General features: G+C 49.2%; 1 protein-coding gene across 5 annotated transcripts in view; it reads left to right on the top strand.

Moving 5' to 3' along the window:
• The first annotated feature begins 7,979 nt into the window (after positions 1–7,979).
• rer1 (retention in endoplasmic reticulum sorting receptor 1) overlaps positions 7,980–18,838 on the top strand; it is a 38,052-nt gene continuing 27,193 nt past the window's right edge. The window contains exon 1 of one of the 5 annotated variants that reach the window (XM_038773806.1): positions 7,980–8,098. Coding sequence is in view for 1 of the 5 variants with exons in the window: in XM_038773805.1 (XP_038629733.1) it covers positions 7,989–8,098 (110 nt within the window). In the remaining 4 variants the exon portion in view is untranslated. Of the gene's footprint in view, positions 8,173–8,710; positions 8,894–18,838 lie in introns of those variants that run through there. The other 4 variants (XM_038773805.1, XM_038773808.1, XM_038773807.1 and 1 more) reach the window with 4 other exon arrangements.

The following is an 18,838-nucleotide window of genomic DNA, read 5'->3' as shown; positions in this document are numbered from 1 at the left end:
TACCCTGAGATAATCTGCCTTCGACCAGCGATCAGCCATCCGGTAGTATGGACAGCGTCCGCCCTCCCCCGCCGCTCCGCATCGACGGCAACCTCGGTGCCAACTGGAAGATTTCTAAACAGAAGTTTCAGCTGTACCTCGAAGCCACCGACCTGGAAGCTGCCTCAGACGCCAGGAAGATTGCTCTCTTTCTCTCCATGGCCGGGGACCTCGCCATCCACATTTTTAATTCCCTCACATTTGCTGAAGGTGAGGACAAGTCCAAGTTCAAGACAGTCCTGCTCAAATTCGACAGCCACTGTGACATTGAAGTCAACGAAAGTTTTGAACGCGACGTCTTTCAACAATATCTGCAGGGTAAGGATGAAGCTTTTCAATCTTTCCTAACCCATCTTCGCATCCTCGCGCAATCCTGCAATTACGGCTCCACCTCCGATTCAATGATCCGCTACCAGATCGTTTTCGGTGTGCACTCGGACCCCCTACGCCAGCAGCTCCTCAAAGTGAAACAGCTCACCCTCGCTATAGCCATCAAAACCTGCGATCTGCATGAGCACGCCACTAACTGATACTCGCACAGCGGCAGTGACGGCGCGGCAAGGCCCGCATGATGCGGAGCAGGTGCAGGCCGTAAAACAGCTCCAGGGCCTGAGCCTGGATGAGGGCAGCCATTTTGCGCGCTTTTCCCGGGCTCCCGCGCATGCGCGCAACGACCGAGGGGACGGCGAGGCCGAAGACTGAACTGCGCAGGTGCACTACGTATGCCCGCACCGCGCATGCGCGGTGGCGCACTGAGCATTCTGACGTCACGTCATGCAACAACTGTGGCTCCTCCCACTTAAAGCGGCAATGTCCCGCGAAATCTCGACGCTGTCTCCAGTGTGGCAGGCTTGGGCACTGCACAGCCCTGTACAGGTCTGCCCAAACACCTGCCTCCCATCGCTCCCACCAGCAGCGCAGGGACGTCCAAACCGTACAACAACCGGTCACAGATTCCGACTCCGACACGGTTCCAGACCCTGATACCGATGATCTCAAATCCCTATTCCGGGTGGGCATCATCGTCAAGCATACAGTGCTTCATAAGAAAAAGGCCAAGCCCTTCCCAGTGATGAGCATTGATCCGGACGATGAGTGGTGTGCCACCCTTACGGTCAACAAATCTCGCATCTGATTCAGGCTGGACACCGGCGCTTCAGCCAACCTCATTGCGCGGTCTGTCCTCGACAGCCTCCACGTTAAGCCAACCATCCTGCCATCCGCCTGCCAGCTTCTCGACTACAATGGCAATGCCATTGCTGCCAGCAGCTCATGCCAGCTTGTGGTGTTGCACCGTTCCTTAAAGGCCACCCTGCCCTTCGAGATTGTAGGGTCCTCCAAAGCTTCCCTGCTCGGTGCTCAGGCGGCCAGATCCTAAACCTCATCCAAAGGGTTCACTCCTTGTCACCCGCTGAGGCTTCAGCATCTCCGGACGCCGACTTTCAGACACAACTGAAGAACATCATCACTCGATACCACGGTGTATTCGAGGGCATGGGCACACTCCTGTACACGGACAAAATTCTTTTAAAACCAAATGCCACGCCTGTGGTCTATGCACCCCACCGGGTGCCGGCGCCCCTCAAGGACCGCCTCAAGCAGCAGCTGCAGGACCTCCAGGACCAGGGTGTCATATCTAAAGTAACTGAACCAACCGACTGGGTCAGCTCCATGGTGTGTGTTCAGAAACCATCAGGGGAACTTCGCATTTGCATCAACCCCAAAGACCTGAACTGTAACATCATGAGGGAACACTACCCTATCCCAAAGCTCGAAGAACTCACCTGCCAGATGGCTTGCGCCAAATTTTTCACAAAGCTGGACGCCTCCAAGGGGTTCTGGCAGATACAACTTGACGCATCCCGTCGGAAGCTCTGCACCTTAACACCCCATTTGGCTGGTATTGTTACAACTGGATGCCGTTTGGCATCATCGGCATCATCTCAGCATCGGAGGTGTTCCACTGAATAATGGAGCAAATGATGGAGGGCATTGAAGGGGTGCGGGTATACGTAGACGACATCATCGTCTGGTCTACCACCCCACAGGAATTGATTGCCTCCAACGCATCCGGAGAATCCACGAGCATGGCCTCCGCCTCAACAGAGCCAAATGCTCCTTTGGTCAAACAGAAATAAAATTCCTCGGCGACCACATATCAGTTTGGTGTGCAGCCGGATGCAGACAAGGTGTCGGCAATCAATGCCGTGAAGACACCGGAGGACAAAAAGGCGGTCCTCCGCTTCCTGGGAATGGTCAACTTCCTGGGGAAGTTTATTCCCAACCTCACACCTCACACCACGGCTCTCCGCAATCTAGTGAAGAAAACCACCGAATTCCAGTGGTTCCCCGCTCACGAGCAAGAGTGGCGTGAGCTCAGGGCGAAACTCACCAAGGCCCTGGTATTGGCATTCTTCGACCCTGCCAAGGAGACGAAGATCTCCACTGATGCGAGCCAGTCCAGCATTGGAGCAGTGCTCCTCCAACGCGACGACTCCTCCTCATGGGCTCCAGTCGCATACACACGCGTGCAATGACACCCACCGAACAACGCTATGAGCAAATCGAGAAAGGGTGCCTGGGCCTCCTCACGGGAATTGTCAAATTCCATGACTACATATATGGACTCCCCAAATTTACGGTCGAAACGTTACTTTTTAACAAATTACGAATAATACCCTACCCCCTAAATGACCCCCCCCCCCCCCCCCCCCCCCCCCCCCCCCCCCCCGCCAAGAGAGGGTGTTGCAATCGTGGACTTTTGTGTTAATCTTGCTTTTGAGGTGCGGATCATCTTCGTTGGTGCTCACTCTTTCAGTTTGCGAGGCTCCGAAAGAAGATTATTCTTTGCCTGCCTTGATTTATTTTACCATCGATCTTTTCCATCAGCGTCAGACTTTCTAAATCATGATTTATTACCTGCCCAAGAAATTCCAACTTTCCCTTCCTGATGTTGGTCAGCAGAATTCTCTTGGGCTCAGGTTATCCAAAGCTCTGTTGCTGTGTTCTCATTTACACAAAGCCCTGTTCATTCATCAACCCTGGGCTTGCTGACCTATATGGGTTGTGGTTTAAGCAATGCCTCAATTTTAAAATTTTCACCCTAGTTTCCAAATGCCTCCAGCTTTATTTGTTGTTGCAAAATTATACTTTATTCATAAAATATCCAAAAGATTACAAACATTTCAAAATGGTCATTACAGATAATTTAAAGATATTTAAGTTATCTCCATAGTTCAAGTTGCACTCTGAGATGCTTCAATACGAGTGTGATATATGTAATATCCACCGTACACATTCACTGAGTCACAGAGTACGAGGGGATTCTATATAGTTTCCAGCCCCTTTGTGCACTATTGCTGAAAGATCATAGACAGCGACCTCCCCACATTGTGCCTCTATGGCAGCTTCCCCAAGCTTTAGCGTGTCCCTCAGCACCTAGTCCTGGGGTTTGTAACGTGCCAGTCTGCAACATTCAGTTGGAGGCAATTCTTTGTATTGGAAGACCAACAGGTTTAACCCTAACCCTAATTTGCCGACAGTCAAAAATCATTCGATTGGCCAACAAAGCATCTCTTCACATTCCTAATTGGCTGTGGCGAAAGCGGACACCTCAAGAATGGCCATGTCGGTTGACCAATGGTAGGAGTGGAGGATATGGTGGTGGGTGGTCATGTGATGAAACCTCCAGGTGCATGCCCAACCAGAATTGGCAACCCCTTCTGGGCTGGGCAAAAGGCAGCTGTCCATCACCTAAACAGGTCAGCTAACTTAAATAGGGTATGCGTGGCTCCACACTGTGAAAAACGCTTACCCAGGGTAAATAAGATGGTAAGAAATAGGAGCAGGGGTGGACCGTACTGCCCCTCGAGCCCGCTCCTTCAGTCAGTGTGATTATGGCTGATTTTTAGCCTCAACTCCACTTCCATGCCCAGATCCCGGGTCACTGTCCGTGTGGAGTTTGCACATTCTGCCTGTGTTTGCGTGGGTTTCACCCCCACAACCCCAAGATGTGCAGGATTGGTGGACTGGCCACGCTAAACTGCCCCTCATTTGGAAAAAAAATAATTGGGCATCCTAAATTTATATTTAAAAAAAGAAATAAGTCAGACTGAACACAAAACGCCATTTGGATAATGCATCGCCATAAAAAAAATTATGCTCTTTATCCCAAACCAGGCAGTGCCTCTTTTAACAATGTTCGGCTGCTCAATGTTTTGCAATACCCCTTTTCCAAAAAGTCAACAGCACTCCATTCAGCCATGTTACTAACTTTCAGTCAGTTTATTTAGTTAGTGTGGATGTTTCAGCAAACAGCGGTGTCTGTCTTTGTCAACATCGATGAAACATTAGACATTTGATTCACTATTGCAGAAAATGAGAGAAACCCAGCAAATCCATTTTAAAACAAAATCATAGGAACCGGAGACCATTCAGCCTCAATGTTCCAGTGTTCATTCAGTCAGGTCATGAAGGAGCTGTACTTCAACTCCATTTTCCTGATGTTATTTCAAATCCCTTGATACCCTTTCCCAGCACAATTCATATTAATTTCAATCCTGAAAATGTCCAACATCAAATCACTTTAAACACCTCAATTAGATCACTGGAGAACATTCTCAACTCAATTGAATTCAAACCAGGTTTCAGCAACCGCTCCTTAAAGTTTAACCCTTTAAGCACCGGTATCACTCTGGTTAACCTACGCTGTGTCGCCTCCAAGACTAATATAGCCTTGCTGGGGTGTGGTGCTCAGACCTGGGACAACAAATTGCGACGGGGTCTGAACAAGGTTCTATGCAAAGGAAGCTGTTGAATTGTCGGAAAATGCTCAAACGCTACTAACAGGGATGGAAATTTGACATTGTTATCCATTCTGGCCTATACGTTACTCCAATTGACTATTAACTACTGTCTGAAATGGCTGACAAATCATTTAGTTGTACCTCAGGATAATTGGGGAAACTTGCAACCTCGCAGCCACTGCCCATGTCCCATGAATGAATTTTTTTTTAATGTGTGGAATTCTCTGTCATAAATCATAGTTTAAAAAAAAATAAATTCAGACTACCCAATTTATTTTTTTCTAATTATGGGTCAATTTAGCCTGGCCAATCCATCTACCCGGCATATCTTTGGGTTGTGGAGGTGAAACCCATGCAAACACGGGGAGAATGTGCAAACTCCACACGGACAGTGACCCAGAGCCGGGATTGAACCTGGGACTTTGGTGCCTTGAGGCAGCAGTGCTAATCACTGCGCCAGTGATGGTCTGGTTTAGCACACCTGGGCTAAATCGCTGGCTTTTAAAGCAGACCAAGGCAGGCCAGCAGCACGGTTCAATTCCCGTACCAGCCTCCCCGAACAGGCGCCGGAATGTGGCGACTAGGGGCTTTTCACAGTAACTTCATTGAAGCCTACTTGTGACAATAAGCGATTTCCATTTCATTTTCATACAAATCATAGTTAAAGTAGAGTCCATAAACATTGGGCGGCACGGTGGCGCACTGTTGCCTACGGCGCTGAGGACCTGGGTTTGATCCCAGCCCCGGGTCACTGTCTGTGTGGAGTTTGCACATTCTCCCCGTGTCTGTGTGGGTTTCACCCCCACAACCCAAAGCTGTGCAGGTTAGGTGGAATAGCCATGCTAAATTGCCCCTTAATTGGAAAATAAAATGATTGGGTACTCTAAATTGATTTTTTCAGAAGTCCATAAATATCTTCAGAGGGGAATTAGATATTTGATTGAAAAAGAATAATAATAAATGGCTTGATTGTCAAGCAGGGGAACAAGATTAAACTGGGTGTCTCATATAAAGAAAAGCAATTGACTCTTCCATTTCTGGGCTAGGACATTCTATGATGTCTTGGGGGGGTTTACCCTGGCATTGGTCCCAACAATTCTCTACCAGTTGATTAAGAATGACAATAATTCATTTTACTGTAACTATCAGAAAAACATGGCCCCTTGTGTTTAAGTTAGTTCTAAATACTCGTGAGAGTGATGGTTCCTCTGGAGGGAGCAGCCAGATGAAGCCGTAGGGTGGCTCAGCTGTACTGGGGAGTGGACTGGGGGTGTGTGGAAGAGTAAGATTGGGAAAGTGATATCGATAGGGGATTCTATAGCTAGGGAACACAGATGTTTCTGCAGCTGCAGACATGAATCTAGGATGAGGTGGTGCTTCCTTAATGTCATGGTCAAGGATATCACTGAGCACCTGTGAGCACTCTTGAGGAGGAGAGTGAACAGCCAGCAGCTATTTTCCATATCAGTACCAACAAGAAGAAGCCCGTAAGATAGATTTTAAGGAGCTAAGGAGACTAGCAAGCAGGACCAGAAAGGGAGTCATCTCCAGATTACTCCCAGTGGCACGTGCGAGTGAGTATACAAATAGGATGATTGAGCTGATGGATGTGTGGCTAAAGAGAATGGTCCAGGAGGGAGAGTTTTAGATTCCTGGGACATCAATGTCCTCATGAGCAGATTTCCTGGTGTTGTTGGGGAAGGTTTAAACTAATCTGGCAGGGGATGGGAATCAGGAATAGCATTAAAAAGGAGAAACGGGTGCAGCACGATGGCACAGTGGTTAGCACTGCTGCCTACAGGGCTGGGGTCCCAGGTTTGATCCCGGCCCCTGGTCACTGTGTGTGTGGAGTTTGCACATTCTCCCCGTGTCTGTGTGGGTTTCAACCCCCACAACCCAAAGATATGTGAGGCAGGTGGATTGGCCACGCTAAATTGCCCCTTAATTGGAAAAAAAAATTGGTTACTCTAAATTTATTGAAAATAAAGGAGAAACAAATAATTGGAAGAGACATATAGCACAAGAGTAAGGAACAGTAAGGTCAGAGGAAGTGGCAATAGAGCAAGGCCTAAACTCAGTCTAATGTACATGTTCATGAACACGCAGAGTATGGTCAATACGATTGGTGAGCACAGGCACAGGGTAGCCACATGGGAATATGAAATTGTGGCAATAACCAAAATCGTCCTCAAAAAAAGGGCAGAACTGGGTACTGAACATGCCAAGTTGTTCAGGAAAGATAGGAGAAAGAATGTCAATATAGATTATGGAGTAAACAGTATCAAAGTGCTAGAGAGAAAAGATGCCTTGGAAGGTCAAGGCCAGAATCTATTTGGTGAGGGTTAAGAAACAATAGAGGCAGGCAGCAGAAGTGTCATACTGCAGCATTTCCCCAGGAAGCCCTTCCTCCCGAAAGGTGCATTCATGGCATTATGCAATAGCTACAGCCGAGAAGGAAGCTATTTGGCCCATTGTGTCCATGTTAGCCCTCTGCTACAACTCAGCTAATCCCTTTACCCTGTAGCTCTGCACAGCTTTTCTCTGAAGGCCGTGTAGTTGTCCTAGCTAGCCTTACACTGCTGGGTGTATTTTATAGGCCACCAACTACTGGGAGAGATATAGAGGAGCAAATTTTCGGGGAATTTAGAGAGAAGTTCAAGAACTATAGAGTGAATGGGAAACATTCATATTCTAATATATGTAATAGGGTAAAAGGGAGAAAGGTGAAGAACATGGGATACGTGTTCAGGCGAGGCTCCTGGCCCGATGAGGAAGGAGGCATTGCTGTATCTGGGGAATGAGGTGCATCAAGTGTCAGTAAGGGAACCTTCAGGGAATACTGATCACAGTTTTAGGCCAGCAAGGCAACGACACAGCCTTCAGAGAAAGCTGTACAGGGCTACAGGGTAAAGGGAGTAGCTGAGTTGTTGTAGCAGAGAACTAGCATGGACACAACGGGCCGAATAGCCTTTTTTTCTGCTGTAGCTATTGCATAACGCCATGAATGCACCTTTCGGATGGAAGGGGTTCCTGGGGAAATGCTGCAGGATGACATTTCTGCTGCCTGCATCCTCTTGATTGACAGCTGAAGTCCATGTGGCAACACAGGAAGTGGAGCGCCGCGCAGTCGATGACAGCCGATCGATGTTTGCGGGCGGCGGCTGGTGGGGTCTGGGCGGCAACGGGAACGAGGCCGCAGTGACGTGTAGAGTTGGGGAGTGGAGGCCGCTGCGAGCGACCGGGCGGCTGTTCAGGTGAGAGAGCCAGAGCGGCCCAAAGTGAGCCCGGGGCGCCAAGGGCCGCTTCAATCTGACAGTATAACCCACAGGTACAGATCACTCTAACGGCCGCGCTTCGCCGCTTTCTCTCCCCATCCCTCCTCGCTGGGCCTCCCGCGGCGCCCTCTTTCTGACTCGGAGACGCCGCGGCCTTTGAGGAGGAGGGGTGAATGGAGAGACCGGAAGCTGTCGGCGGGAGCGCGGAGCGTGATGGGACCTGTAGTCTCCCGATTTGCCCCGCGCGGTCTGGGAGGCGGCCGGAGTTGACGGAAAGACTACAGATCCCAACCTACCCCGGCGGAGGCCGCACAGCTCCTGAGACAACACTCGTCAATGAGAGCGGACCCATCACACTGCAGTTCGGTCTGCTTTCGGCGTTAAAACTCCATTCTATCCGTTTCACGACCTACTCGGAGTTAAAAGGAGGCGAGGGAAGCCCCGCCGTGGTGAGTTATGGGGAATGTAGTTCCTCATCTGCACCTCCCAATGGGGGAGTCGGCGGCAGGACTACAGCTCCCGTGATACCCCGCGGGACTAGAGCCTGCCTTGCTCAGCTCCTACCTGAGCTGTCAAGAGATACATTGCTTCCAAATGGTGTCTCAATAGAGTTCAAACTCTCCTTCTCCAGAGGTGCAGGCCTCAGGCTAAGTCTACGACGAACAATTTGCAGATGACAGGTGTTTCCTGAGTGGTGCCTTGAATTTTGGGTTTCAGTTTCACAGAAAGCCAAATCTGCCAGCGGTGTACTATTTGAGGAAACTTAATCTAAATGTAAATATAATTTAGATTTATCACAGTTTTATGTTCGAATCACTGAGTTTTGAATGAGCAAGCATTGTTGTTTTTGCCATGACTGACCCATGATCCTGAGCAGTGCTGCTGACTAGGAGAATGGGGGTGAGCTCCAACATTTTGTCATCCATAGTTTAATTTGATCTCAGTAAGAAGTCTTGCAACACCAGGTTAAAGTCCAACAGGTTTGTTTCAAACACGAGCTTTCGGAGCACTGCTCCTTCCTCAGGTGAATGAAGAGATATGATTTGATCTCAGTATCACAGTAATTCGTCAGTAACCGGAAGGTGGCGTGGTGTGTAGCATTGCAGCCTCACGGCGCTGAGGTCCCAGGTTCGATCCCGGCTCTGGGTCACTGTCCGTGTGGTGTTTTGCACATTTCCCCGTGTTTGCGTGGGTTTCGGCCCCACAAACCCAAAAGATGTGCAGGGTAGGTGGATTGGCCACGCTAAATTGGCCCTTAATTGGAAAAATGAATTGGGTATTCTAAATTTATGGAAAAAAAACTCTTCAGTAACCAGACAGGGTTGATATGTGTGAAACAACTTGCTGTACACTTGGATGTTGTAATCACAAGAAAAGTATAAATTGTCCTTGGGTGTATTCTGGTTTACTCTCTGAAATATTTAATTTTTACTTTCTGTAGCGATGGACCACTTTGCTTCTTGTATAGAGAGCTGCGAACACCCAATGATGTTTCAGTCCTCCCTTCTTTTCTTATTTGCTGATGTTTCAAGCTTCCTTGATTGTATTTGTTGGTTGCTAGATCAGGATTTTGCACTGGGGAGGTTTGTTGTACTCCAGTGATAACATAGGGACAGGAGTAGGCCATTTAACCCTGAGTTATTGTTCCAACATCAGTTAGATTATGGCTCGTCTGTCTCTTAACTCCATAAGACCATAACATGTAGGAGCAGAAGTAGGCCATTTGACCCTTCAAGTCTGCTCCACCATACAATGAGATCATGTCAACTTTACTTTCCCACCTTTATAACCATAACCCTTGATTCCCATATTGATTAAAAATCTGTTTATATCAGCTTTGAACATACTTAACCACCCAATCTCGACAGCCCTCTGCAGTAAAGAATTTCACAGATTGGGGGCAGCATGGTGGCACCGTGGTTAGCACTGCTGTCTCACGCCACTGAGGTCCCAGGTTCGTTCCCTGCTCTTGTTCACTGTCTGTGTGGAGTTTGGATGTTCTCCCGTGTTTGCATGGGTTTCGCCCCCACAACCAAAGATGTGCCGGGTAGGTGAATTGGCCACTCTAAATAATAATAAATGCCCCTCGGGGGCAGCAGGGTAGCATGGTGGTTAGCATAAATGCTTCACAGCTCCAGGGTCCCAGGTTCGATTCCCGGCTGGGTCACTGTCTGTGTGGAGTCTGCACGTCCTCCCCCTGTGTGCGTGGGTTTCCTCCGGGTGCTCCGGTTTCCTCCCACAGTCCAAAGATGTGCAGGGTAGGTGGATTGGCCACGCTAAATTGGCCCTTAATTGGAAAAATGAATTGGGTATTCTAAATTTATGGAAAAAAAACTCTTCAGTAACCAGACAGGGTTGATATGTGTGAAACAACTTGCTGTACACTTGGATGTTGTAATCACAAGAAAAGTATAAATTGTCCTTGGGTGTATTCTGGTTTACTCTCTGAAATATTTAATTTTTACTTTCTGTAGCGATGGACCACTTTGCTTCTTGTATAGAGAGCTGCGAACACCCAATGATGTTTCAGTCCTCCCTTCTTTTCTTATTTGCTGATGTTTCAAGCTTCCTTGATTGTATTTGTTGGTTGCTAGATCAGGATTTTGCACTGGGGAGGTTTGTTGTACTCCAGTGATAACATAGGGACAGGAGTAGGCCATTTAACCCTGAGTTATTGTTCCAACATCAGTTAGATTATGGCTCGTCTGTCTCTTAACTCCATAAGACCATAACATGTAGGAGCAGAAGTAGGCCATTTGACCCTTCAAGTCTGCTCCACCATACAATGAGATCATGTCAACTTTACTTTCCCACCTTTATAACCATAACCCTTGATTCCCATATTGATTAAAAATCTGTTTATATCAGCTTTGAACATACTTAACCACCCAATCTCGACAGCCCTCTGCAGTAAAGAATTTCACAGATTGGGGGCAGCATGGTGGCACCGTGGTTAGCACTGCTGTCTCACGCCACTGAGGTCCCAGGTTCGTTCCCTGCTCTTGTTCACTGTCTGTGTGGAGTTTGGATGTTCTCCCGTGTTTGCATGGGTTTCGCCCCCACAACCAAAGATGTGCCGGGTAGGTGAATTGGCCACTCTAAATAATAATAAATGCCCCTCGGGGGCAGCAGGGTAGCATGGTGGTTAGCATAAATGCTTCACAGCTCCAGGGTCCCAGGTTCGATTCCCGGCTGGGTCACTGTCTGTGTGGAGTCTGCACGTCCTCCCCCTGTGTGCGTGGGTTTCCTCCGGGTGCTCCGGTTTCCTCCCACAGTCCAAAGATGTGCGGGTTAGGTGGATTGGCCATGCTAAATTGCCCGTAGTGTCCTAATAAAAGTAAGGTTAAGGGGGGGGTTGTTGGGTTACGGGTAATGGGTGGATACGTGGGTTTGAGCAGGGTGATCATGGCTCGGCACAACATTGAGGGCCGAAGGGCCTGTTCTGTGCTGTACTGTTCTATGTTCTAATTGTAAAAAATGAATTGAGTACTCTTTAAAAAAAATAAAAATAATTTTTTTTTAAAGGATTCCACAGATTCACTACCCTTTGAGAGGAAGAAATTCCTTCTCATCTCTGTCTAAAATGCATGGCTCCTTACCCTGAGCTTATACCCTCTGGTCCTAGACTCTGCCACAAGGGGAACCAACCTCACAGCATCTACCCTGTGGAGCCCCTAAGAATTGGTCACCTCTGATTCTTTTTTTTTAAATTTAGAGTGCCCAATTCATTTTTTCTAATTGAGGGGCAATTTAGCGTGGTCAATCCACCTACCCAGCACATCTTTGGGTTGTGGGGGTGAAACCCACGCAAACACAGGGAGAATGTGCATACTCCACATGGACAGTGACCCAGAGTCGGGATCGAACCTGGGACCTCAGCGCCGTGAGGTGGCAGTGCTAACCACTGCGCCACCATGCTGCTCCACCTCTCATTCTTCTAAACTCCAATGAGTCAAGGCCCAATTTACTCAACCACTCATGAAAATCCCTCCATACCTGGGATCAACCTCGTGAACCTTCTCTGGACTGCCTCCAATGTCAGTATATCTGCCTCTCGGATCCGTAAACCTTGTATTACTCTTGGCCAACAGAATTCTATCATCTCAGCTTTGAATTTTACAATTGGTTCCCAACCTCAGCAGCTTTTTAAGAGTTAGCATGTATCAAAAATGAACTTTCAGGTTGCATCGCATTTGCAATTTCTGTGAAGATAAGTTTGCAATAAAGAATAATCAGTTCAGAATATTCACTCCTCTCTCAATCTGGTAATTAATGACCAATAGGGGATCTGTCACTGCAGAGATTAGGATATTGAAAAATGTGGGCAGCACGGTGGCACAGTGGTTAGCATTGCTGCCTACGGCGCTGAGGACCCGAGTTCGATCCCGGACCTGGGTCACTGTCCGTGTGGAGTTTGCACATTCTCCCTGTGTCTGCGTGGGTTTCACCCCCACAACCCGAAGAAGTGCAGCTTCGGTGGATTGGCCATGCTAAATTGCCCCTTAATTGGAAAAAATAATTGGGTGGGTACTCTAAATTTATTTTAAAAAAGGATATTGAAAAATATTATTACAAATGTCATAATAATCGAGGCAGTCAGGAAATACGCCACAAGAACCTGACTTCACAAATAAGAGATCAGTTTAGATCATTGGTCTGCACTGAGTTGGCCAACCATAGCCAAAGCAGCAGTTGAGATATTGCAATTGAGAGTACCTTAAATGAGAGAGGTGAAGTTTATATAGGGCTACAGTTTGTTGCTCGTTCTGGGTGAGTGTGCTTAACACTCGATTTGGCTCTGTTTCGTTACTTAGCTATGGAGTCGCCAGGTATCGTTAAGATACCGCCACAAGTTTCAAGGTTAAGTTCAAAGCAATAAAACCATACACCAATTAGTAAGTTCAAACAACTGAGTTTATTATAATACAATTATAATACTACCCATGCACACGCTAAGATGATTAAACTATTCCTACCACTAAATAAACCAATACTTATCTCGAAGGGAACTGCCGGATCAGGGGACAAGGCCTCTTGCTCTGCTCTGGTCTGCAGACTTCAGGTTGGTACGGGTTAAAAAGGGGTCAGGAGTGTCTATCTCTGGTAGCGATCGTTGTGAGACACTTACTTGCTGGCGGCTGCTGTCCCAAACCTCTCCTCTCTCGTTCTAGGTCTTCTTTGGCAAAAGCTGGTCGAGATGGTGGTCCAGAGAGGAGGGCTGGTTAAGAAGAACAAACTAAGTGTGGGACCTGTCTTTTATAGGTCCTAGGGCTTCGCGCCCTTTTGGGCGGACCCTTTTACCTGCTGGGAATCGATTGGGTCTCTTCCCAATCGATTTGTTTGAATCCCCCCCCCCAATACTGAGGCTATCTCTCGGCTACTGGGCGGGCCTTCAGGTGCTTTGTTTTTGAACCCTGCTGGTGCCGGGGTGTCTGGTTTCCCATACACTGTTGCAATCACTTCTCTATTTGTGCCCATTGTCCCTGGGATCGTTCCATTGCTATGTTAACTATCCCGGAGATTGCCTCATTAGTATGCGGAATGTTCGTTTCGGTGCTGTCTGCTCTCTTAGCAGACAGAATACACATTGGCTTGGTGCAGCCTGCTTGTGCTGTAAACATTGTCCATTTTACCCTGCAAGCTTTGCGTTCCTCCATTTTGTATTTAGGGAATGGCCAACTTCGGTGGCTACAAGTTCCTAATTGTTATCCTGCTGGGATCGTATCCAGCCTGAGGCAGAGCCTTCAGAAGAAGGGTGGAAGAGAAAAGTAACTTGCTCCTTTGTGTTAAATCTGTACTAAGCATTTTCTAAATTTCTGAATTATTTTTCCCATTTTGAAGGTGTTAAACTCCTGGTGGGTCTCTGTGCGGCTTTTTTTAACAGCTTTAAGCTGTGGGCGAGCCGAAACAATCTGGACTGAACTGACACCAGCTGATACAACCGACATGTTAAGCATATATAATATAACGGTTTAGGCCATTAAACTATTTCCATATCTTGAACGCACTGATTTTTAAGTGAATTTCAGAATGTGCTAACTGCACATACTGAGAAACAGCGGTTAAGAAATCACTGATTTTTACTGCAGTGAGCATTTTTGGTAATTCAGGACGTGCTTTGAAAGGAAGCGTCAGGAATCCGACTCTCGCCAAGCGAATTTGTCAACCTCCACTGTCCTGAAATTAAACAACAACAATTTATGGTTATATAATACCTTTAATACAATGAAACACCCCAGTGTGCTTTACAGCACCATTTCCAAACAAAGTATCCTACACAGCTAGATAAAGAGCTATTGGGTCAGATGAGCCTAAGCTTGGTCAAAGAAGTAGATTGAAAAAAAGTGTTGTAAAGGAGGAGGAGAAGGGTGAGGCGGAGACGTGTGGGTGGGGGGGGGGGGGGGGGGGGAGAATTCCAGAGCTTGGGTCCAGATAACTGAAGGCGTGGCCGGCAAATGTGGAGCAATTAGAATTGGGACTGCACAAAAGGCCAGAGTTTGATGAGTGCGGATATCTGTGGGTTGTAGGGTTAGTGGAGATGACACCGAAAATTAAAAGAAGTCGCGCTCTATCCTCCGCATCAACTATATGTGTTATCAACTAATTCAATTCTATTTGGCTACTCTTTTCCTGTACCCCTTCATCTAACATTTTCTTCACCTACCTCCTGTTCAATGTTGACATATGTTTCTGCTTCAGTCACATGCATTCAGCATTGCATTCCATGCGTTGCCCAGTGAAGCAGTTGAGGCTCCTTCATTAAATGTTTTTAAGATAAAGATAGATAGTTTTTTGAAGAATAAATGGATTAAGGGTTATGGTGTTCGGGCTGGAAAGTGGAGCTGAGTCCACAAAAGATCAGCCATGATCTCATTGAATGGCGGAGCAGGCTCGAGGGGGCCAGATGGCCTACCCCTGCTCCTAATTCTTGTGTTCTTATGAATCTCGACTTTCTTTCCCCTCTCAAAACGTCTGTACCAAATCTCAAGACCTATCAGTCCACTTTGCTCTTTGTAGTAGGTTATTATTTAAAGATCCAATGATGGCATTTGAAAAAGAGAAGGCAAATCTGACAATCTGGTCAATATTCCTCCCTCAGGGCAGCACGGTGGCGCAGTGATTAACACTGCAGCTTCACGGCACCGAGGTCCCAGGTTCGATCCCGGCTCTGGGTCACTGTCCGTGTGGAGTTTGCACATTCTCCCTGTGTTTGCGTGGGTTTCGCCTCCACAACCCAAAGATGTGCAGGGTAGGTGGATTGGCCATGCTAAATTACCTTAATTGGAAAATTAATTGGGTACTCTTAAATTTAATTTAAAAAAATATTCTTCCCTCCATTAGCTGAACAGATCTGCTGGCCACTTGGTCATTTTCTCTTTGCGGGATCCTGCTGGGCGGAAATGGACTGCTGCGTTTGCTTACTTTCTTTCACGGGATGTGGGCGTCACTGGTTGGACCAGCATTTATTGCCCATCTCTAATGCCCTTGAGAAGGTGGTGGTGAGCCTCCAGTCCATGTGATGTAGGTGCACCCGCTACACAGTTGAGGAGTTCCAGGATTTTGCCTTGGTGACGGTGAAGGAGCAATGTATGGCTTTCAGGGGAGCTTGCAGATGGTGGTGTTCCCCTGCAACTGCTGCTTCTGTGCTTCAAGTTGGTAGAGATTGTGTGTTTAGAAGGTGCTGTTGACGGAGCCTTGGTGAATTGCTGAAGTGCATCATGTAGATGGCACGCATTAGTGCTAATGTGTGTCGATGGTGGAGGGAGTGGTTGTTGAATCAGTGCGTTCTATTGGATGTAAAGTACATCGGGATGACTTGAGGTCAAGATGAAGCTCCATTTGAGTGCACATTTTTATCTGCTTTCTTCCCATCTCTCAAGAGAATGTAGTTGGTTGCAGGAGTGACTTAGCTAAGGCACTTTGGGTGGAAACTCTGACAGCAAGTGAATGAAATTAATGAATGAAGATTGCTGTGGCAGACTAGGGAAATTGAAAGAATTGTTATAGAATTATTCAAAGGGATCGGTCTGGGAAGGGACGAGTAATTATTTTGGACAACTTTAACTGCCCTGAATGAGATCGGATTGCTTTATCTTTACTCTATAGAGTGGAATACAGATACACCAGGTAGGAGAGTAAATTGATGGACTGCTTCTTGTACTCCCATGTATTCAGTAGGCAGGGGCTGCCAGTGATCTGCCATTTAGCAGTCTTCTGCATGGTGGATGGTGCTAAGATACAGAACCAGTCATCATCTAATTCAGGGGTACCCAAACAGGGTTCTGCAAATCTCTGGGGTTTGTTGGGAGCCTTCCAAGTGTTCCGTGGCAGACCAGGCTGATCAATAAAATTTGAGCTTTGCGGAATTCATTTCTGATTGGCCAAATTGGAAAAAGCAAATTGTATCGATCAAGGAAAGCGCGAGGCATGGAGGGACCTGTGGGAGAGGTGTAGAGCGGGGTCTGTGTGGGTGGGTGGGGGTGGGGGTGCTGGAGCAGGGTCTGCAAAAGGGGAGGACGATAAAGAGAGCAGGGCCTGCGTGGGGGTGAGAGTGAGGCCTGCGAGGGGATCAGTGGGGACCACGTGGGGGTATTGAGGCTTGTGAGGGGGGGTGAGCGTGGGGCCTACTCGAGTAGGGGGTGAGAGAGTGGGGCCTCCAGGAGTGGGGGGGGGGGTGATGAAAAAGAGCGGGGCCTGCGAGAGTGGGGGAGGAGTACAGGGCTTGAAACAGTGGTGGGAGTGGAGAGTGCACCCTACGAAATGAGGGGTTCTGCAGGGCGTGCTAAAGGGTGTGATAGAGTGAGCACTGTAAGAGGGTAGGGGACATCAGAGCTTGTGAATGGGATGTGGGGAGCTGTGCCTTAGTTAGTGTGTGTCTATGGTGAAGTGTGTGGCTCACTGTCTGTGTGGTGTTTGCACATTCACCCCATGTCTGCATGGGTCTCACCCCCACAACCCATAAGATGAGCAGGGTAGGTGATTGGCTAGGCTAAATTGCCCCTTAATTGGGGGGGGGGAAATTGGGTACTCCAAATTTATAATAAAAAGAGTGAGGTGAAGTGTGTGCGCGTGCAGGTGAGGAGAAGTGTGGGCGCGTGGGTGAGGAGAAGTGTGTGCGCGCGCGGGAGTGAGAAGTGCGTGCACGCGGGTGAGGAGAAGTGTGCGCGCGGGGGTGAGCAGAATTGTGAGTGCGCGCGGGTGAGGAGAAGTGAGTGCGCGCGGGTGAGGAGAAGTGTGAGTGCGCGCGGGTGAGGAGAAGTGTGAGTGCGCGCGGGTGAGGAGAAGTGTGAGCGCGCGCGGGTGAGGAGAAGTGTGAGTGCGCGCAGGTGAGGAGAAGTGTGAGTGCGCGCGGGTGAGGAGAAGTGTGCGCGCGCAGGTGAGGAGAAGTGTGAGTGCGCACGGGTGAGGAGAAGTGTGAGTGCGCGCGGGTGAGGAGAAGTGTGTGCGCGCGCGGGTGAGGAGAAGTGTGTGCGCGCGCGGGTGAGGAGAAGTGTGTGCGCGCGCGGGTGAGGATAAGTGTGTGCGCGCGCGGGTGAGGATAAGTGTGTGCGCGCGCGGGTGAGGATAAGTGTGTGCACGCGCGGGTGAGGAGAAGTGTGCGCGCGCGTGTGAGGAGAAGTGTGCGCGCGCGGGTGAGGAGAAGTGTGCGCGCGCGGGTGAGGAGAGGTGAGTGCACGCGTGTGAGGATAAGTGTGTGCGCGCGCGGGTGAGGATAAGTGTGCGCGCGCGGGTGAGGAGAAACGTGTGCACGCGCGGGTGAGGAGAAGTGAGTGCGCGCGTGTGAGGAGAAGTGTGCGCGCGCGGGTGAGGAGAAGTGTGAGTGCGCGTGGGTGAGGAGAAGTGTGAGTATGCGGGGGTGAGGATAAGTGTGCGCGCGCGGGTGAGGATAAGTGTGTGCGCGCGCGGGTGAGGATAAGTGTGTGCGCGCGCGGGTGAGGATAAGTGTGTGCGCGCGCGGGTGAGGATAAGTGTGTGCGCGCGCGGGTGAGGATAAGTGTGTGCACGCGCGGGTGAGGAGAAGTGAGTGCGCGCGTGTGAGGAGAAGTGTGCGCGCGCGGGTGAGGAGAAGTGTGCGCGCGCGGGTGAGGAGAAGTGAGTGCGCGCGTGTGAGGATAAGTGTGTGCGCGCGCGGGTGAGGATAAGTGTGCGCGCGCGGGTGAGGAGAAATGTGAGTGCGCGCGGGTGAGGAGAAGTGTGAGTGCGCGCGGGTGAGGAGAAGTGTGAGTGCGCGCGGGTGAGGAGAAGTGTGAGTACGCGCGGGTGAGGAGAAGTGTGAGTACGCGCGGGTGAGGAGAAATGTGAGTACGCGCGGGTGAGGAGAAGTGTGAGTGTGCGCGGGTGAGGAGAAGTGTGAGTGTGCGCGGGTGAGGAGAAGTGTGAGTACGCGCGGGTGAGGAGAAGTGTGAGTACGCGCGGGTGAGGAGAAGTGTGAGTATGCGCGGGTGAGGAGAAATGTGAGTACGCGCGGGTGAGGAGAAGTGTGAGTGTGCGCGGGTGAGGAGAAATGTGAGTGCGCGCGGGTGAGGAGAAGTGTGAGTGCGCGCGGGTGAGGAGAAGTGTGAGTGCGCGCGGGTGAGGAGAAGTGTGAGTACGCGCGGGTGAGGAGAAGTGTGAGTACGCGCGGGTGAGGAGAAGTGTGAGTATGCGCGGGTGAGGAGAAATGTGAGTACGCGCGGGTGAGGAGAAGTGTGAGTGTGCGCGGGTGAGGAGAAGTGTGAG

The sequence above is a fragment of the Scyliorhinus canicula genome, chromosome 16 (assembly GCF_902713615.1).
Source record: "Scyliorhinus canicula chromosome 16, sScyCan1.1, whole genome shotgun sequence".
Classification (NCBI taxonomy): domain Eukaryota; kingdom Metazoa; phylum Chordata; class Chondrichthyes; order Carcharhiniformes; family Scyliorhinidae; genus Scyliorhinus; species Scyliorhinus canicula.
This window is presented reverse-complemented; position numbering and strand designations above follow the sequence as displayed.